General features: G+C 42.0%; 1 protein-coding gene across 2 annotated transcripts; it reads right to left on the bottom strand.

Annotated features, from left to right (window-relative positions):
• Positions 1-218: 218 nt before the first annotated feature.
• Positions 219-2,970, bottom strand: LOC109753844 (histone-lysine N-methyltransferase, H3 lysine-9 specific SUVH4). Of its 2 annotated transcripts, XR_005757859.3 has the most exons (6): positions 1,884-2,970; positions 1,569-1,798; positions 1,093-1,479; positions 916-1,008; positions 732-821; positions 219-624 (listed from the first exon to the last, which is right to left on the bottom strand). XR_005757859.3 is itself a non-coding variant. In XM_073498084.1 (5 exons), exons 1-3 carry the CDS (start codon positions 1,891-1,893, stop codon positions 1,471-1,473), a joined length of 249 nt encoding a protein of 82 aa, XP_073354185.1. In that variant the 5' UTR covers positions 1,894-2,970; the 3' UTR covers positions 219-624; positions 732-821; positions 916-1,470. The 2 variants fall into 2 exon arrangements, 1 of the variants encoding a protein (XP_073354185.1); XM_073498084.1 differs by having other exon boundaries at positions 916-1,479.
• Between the last annotated feature and the right edge of the window lie 304 nt (positions 2,971-3,274).

Raw genomic sequence — 3,274 nt, 5'->3', positions numbered from 1 at the left:
TCACTTCACTCAGCGGGATGAACATGCACATAGCAGAAGTAAAAGTCAAGTTGGGAGTTGTATATTTTAGACCAAAAAGGATCTTTATTTATTTTCTTAAAAGGTTCCTTTATAGTTTATTTTCTTTGTCAGTAAGAGTAAGTAGGAAGACAAGATTATGGTGGAAGTTCTTTTTCTCTCTTTCTCTGTTCTTGTGGACTGCAGGAGTGATAAAATGGTTTCTTTTGTTTTAAGCACTAAAATATTACTTGAGCACACGAGCGATAATATTTTCATTTAGTTGATAAATCATCAAACTGTTTTCTTTGCTGGAAACCATGTGTGCAATGTAGGCCAGTTTTACAACGTGAGCAATAGCATCAGCAAGGAAAGTAATATGTAATTACAGAGAGCTAAACCCATATATGTCCTCTCAAAATCTATATTCCAATGAACTGTCATTGTCTTACTATCCTTCCTGTAGTATTTATAATTATTTTGAAGGAAAGCTTCACTCAACAGTTGAGAAACTTGCATGTTCCATTTAAGAGAAAATTTGAGACATCGTTTTCTATGCATTGATCTATCAATGATGTTGACAGCAAGGAATAGTGTTTCACCCAGTAGCTCAAGCTTATAGTGCACCTACATTGGACAATGAAACATTGGGGTTCCTAAGAACTTTCCATTCCAGAGCATACTAAGTTAAGACTAATTTGCCAAATCCACCGAGCATCAAATGGAATCCTTACCTCAATCAACCAGTAAATCAGAATATCGCGCATTTTCTCATTGATATCAGTTTGGTGTGCCATGTAGGTGGGGGACACACAGCACAACTCCTACAGCATAGAGAATTTGTCAATGAGATTATTATTACCATACCCGGGCAGAACTCTATAAATAACTTCGACGGGGTTCCAAGAAGATAATTACCTCGGTCCGTCTATAGAAGCTGTAAATTTCATTGACATATTCGACAACTGCAAGGGAGTTCCCGACGTCGCAGCTGTCGATGTCATGTGCTACCTGGTAACAGAAAGAACAAATATGCTGAAATATAAACAGACGTACATCAAAAGCAGGATGTCGACCATGTAAATGTATAAAGACCTGTTAAATCCTCCATCAACTTATATGGATGAGTTGTTCACAAAATATCATGCCATCGTGACCAGCGGGCGTGTCACCCAGGCAAACTTTATTTTCTAAATATAATTAGCATGTCCAGCATGCCATCTACCCTACACAAAATGAGAACACACTTCTTTCACTAATAATTATAGGATGTCTTGCTTGTCATGTACACAGCAGGCATTGCCACATTCATCCCCCCAATACTACCTATAATCCTGCTTCCTCCAGAACCCAAACGGAGGAGATCCGCTAGTAGAGTCGCTTCTGGCAGTCTGGGGCACCACAGTAACATGGCAGGTTGACGATTTCACCATCCGCAGAAACGACACTGTTCAAGACATAGCCATAGTCATATCAAAGCACCTGCAAAGCACATATAATAGTTAGAACTCAAGAGAAGCTATAAAGTTTGACCTGTAGAAATTGTTGAGATGCAACAGAAATCAACTCACCTGAAGTGGAAGTATCATGTTTGCAACAAAAAGCATCACCTTTTCTAGCTTGACGTCGTGGTGATTGGTTAGGATACATTGGACGAAGAGGTTAGGGTTGCAGCTGTGGTTTATGAACCTTGCGAAACTTCCAACAGAGCCAACATCAATGCAGTACTCCGGTGCCGTTGGTGCCTCAGAATTATTCTCAGCTTGAAGTGATGGCATATGCATATCAAGCCCTGCCCTTTCTGTACAAGAGACAAAATAAGAAACCAAGCAATGAGACAAATGATGTGTAAGCGAAATGAAAGATTGAAGTGAAACAATTAGTACCTCCCGTCATCTAAACCCTTCATAGTTTCAAGACAGTCAATGACAAATATGAAGTTGTTCTGTAGCAAAACTTCCACTTGTTCAGTCCTCCTCAAAACACCAACATACTCACAGATTGGAGCCCCAGGAGGATGACTAAACATCTCATCATTAAGTGAAAAAAATCTGAATCTTAATGTGGCCACCTTTGATGAGACAAAAAAATCCTAGGAATCATGGAACAGAACAACAAACAACTTTGATCCTGCGCCAAATCGAACTCGTCGAGTGTTGTATCAGTGGCACCTGTACAAACCAATTAAAATCGACTAATATGTGGAGGATACTTCCACCTGGTTCCCATATATATAGCAAATCTGTGTAAAGAGTGAGAAGGTTTTTTCCCCTACTACTTGAATCAGTGAAAGACAAAGAAGAATGTCTTTACCTTGATAGGGTTTCAGAAAGAAGCATGTTTCAAATAGAGTCCTAGAAATACAGAGTGTCACAATTGAGCAGAACAATTATGATTAAATGTGTAAGCTGTCCACTATTGCACGGTCGCGCGGATTTGTACTGTAATCACCAAACAAAGTGAAAAAACAAGGTTAAAAATGATCATGACTGATGTTCAATCCTTTCGTTGTCACAAAAACACTTTGGAAAATAGCAATATACGAATGCACCCACAACACCACCCTGAATATTGTCTACAAATATGCTTTTGCCGCAAAATTGACTGATCTTCACCACTGTCTAGTACAGCTACAAACATAATGCGTACAATCATAACCACAAGCATCAAATTCTACTGTGTATGGAACAAAAACTGTATCATATACTGGGCAGCGGAGGCAGACCAGCGGGCGGCGTTCTTGGGCAGCAGAGAGGCAGACCGGTGGGCAGCGGCGTTCTCGGGGCAGCAGAGGAGGACCGCCGCGCGGTGGGGGGGGGGGGGCTGCTCACGGTCGCATGTGTATGCCGGGAAGCACAAGAGAACAGGCGGCGGCGGCGTTCAAACGAGTGCGGGAGGCAGGCCGGCGAGGGAGGGGAGGCGTGCGGCCGGCGTGGGAGGCGAACGGTGCGGGAGGCAGGAGGAGGAGCGGGCGAGAGGTCGTGGCGTCGTGCGGGCGTGGGTGTGCGCAGCTCTATTTTTTTTCTCGAAAAGGTGGGTAGGTTAGTGATCGACGATGGCTTAAGCGGCGTAGCTTGCAGCGTTAAACACCGAAGGATTAAGGGCCATTAGATCTTGATGATAGATGGTTCTGATTGTTTGGATCTGCCCCTCTCTTCCTTTTATAGGGTAGTAGATACTTCCTCCATTTCAAAATACTTGACTTTCATTTATCCAAAAATGAATGTTCCTATATACTAAAACATGTCTAAATACATCTATATTTTGCCAAAAGGAA

The sequence above is a fragment of the Aegilops tauschii genome, chromosome 5 (genome assembly GCF_002575655.3).
Source record: "Aegilops tauschii subsp. strangulata cultivar AL8/78 chromosome 5, Aet v6.0, whole genome shotgun sequence".
Classification (NCBI taxonomy): domain Eukaryota; kingdom Viridiplantae; phylum Streptophyta; class Magnoliopsida; order Poales; family Poaceae; genus Aegilops; species Aegilops tauschii.
This window is presented reverse-complemented; position numbering and strand designations above follow the sequence as displayed.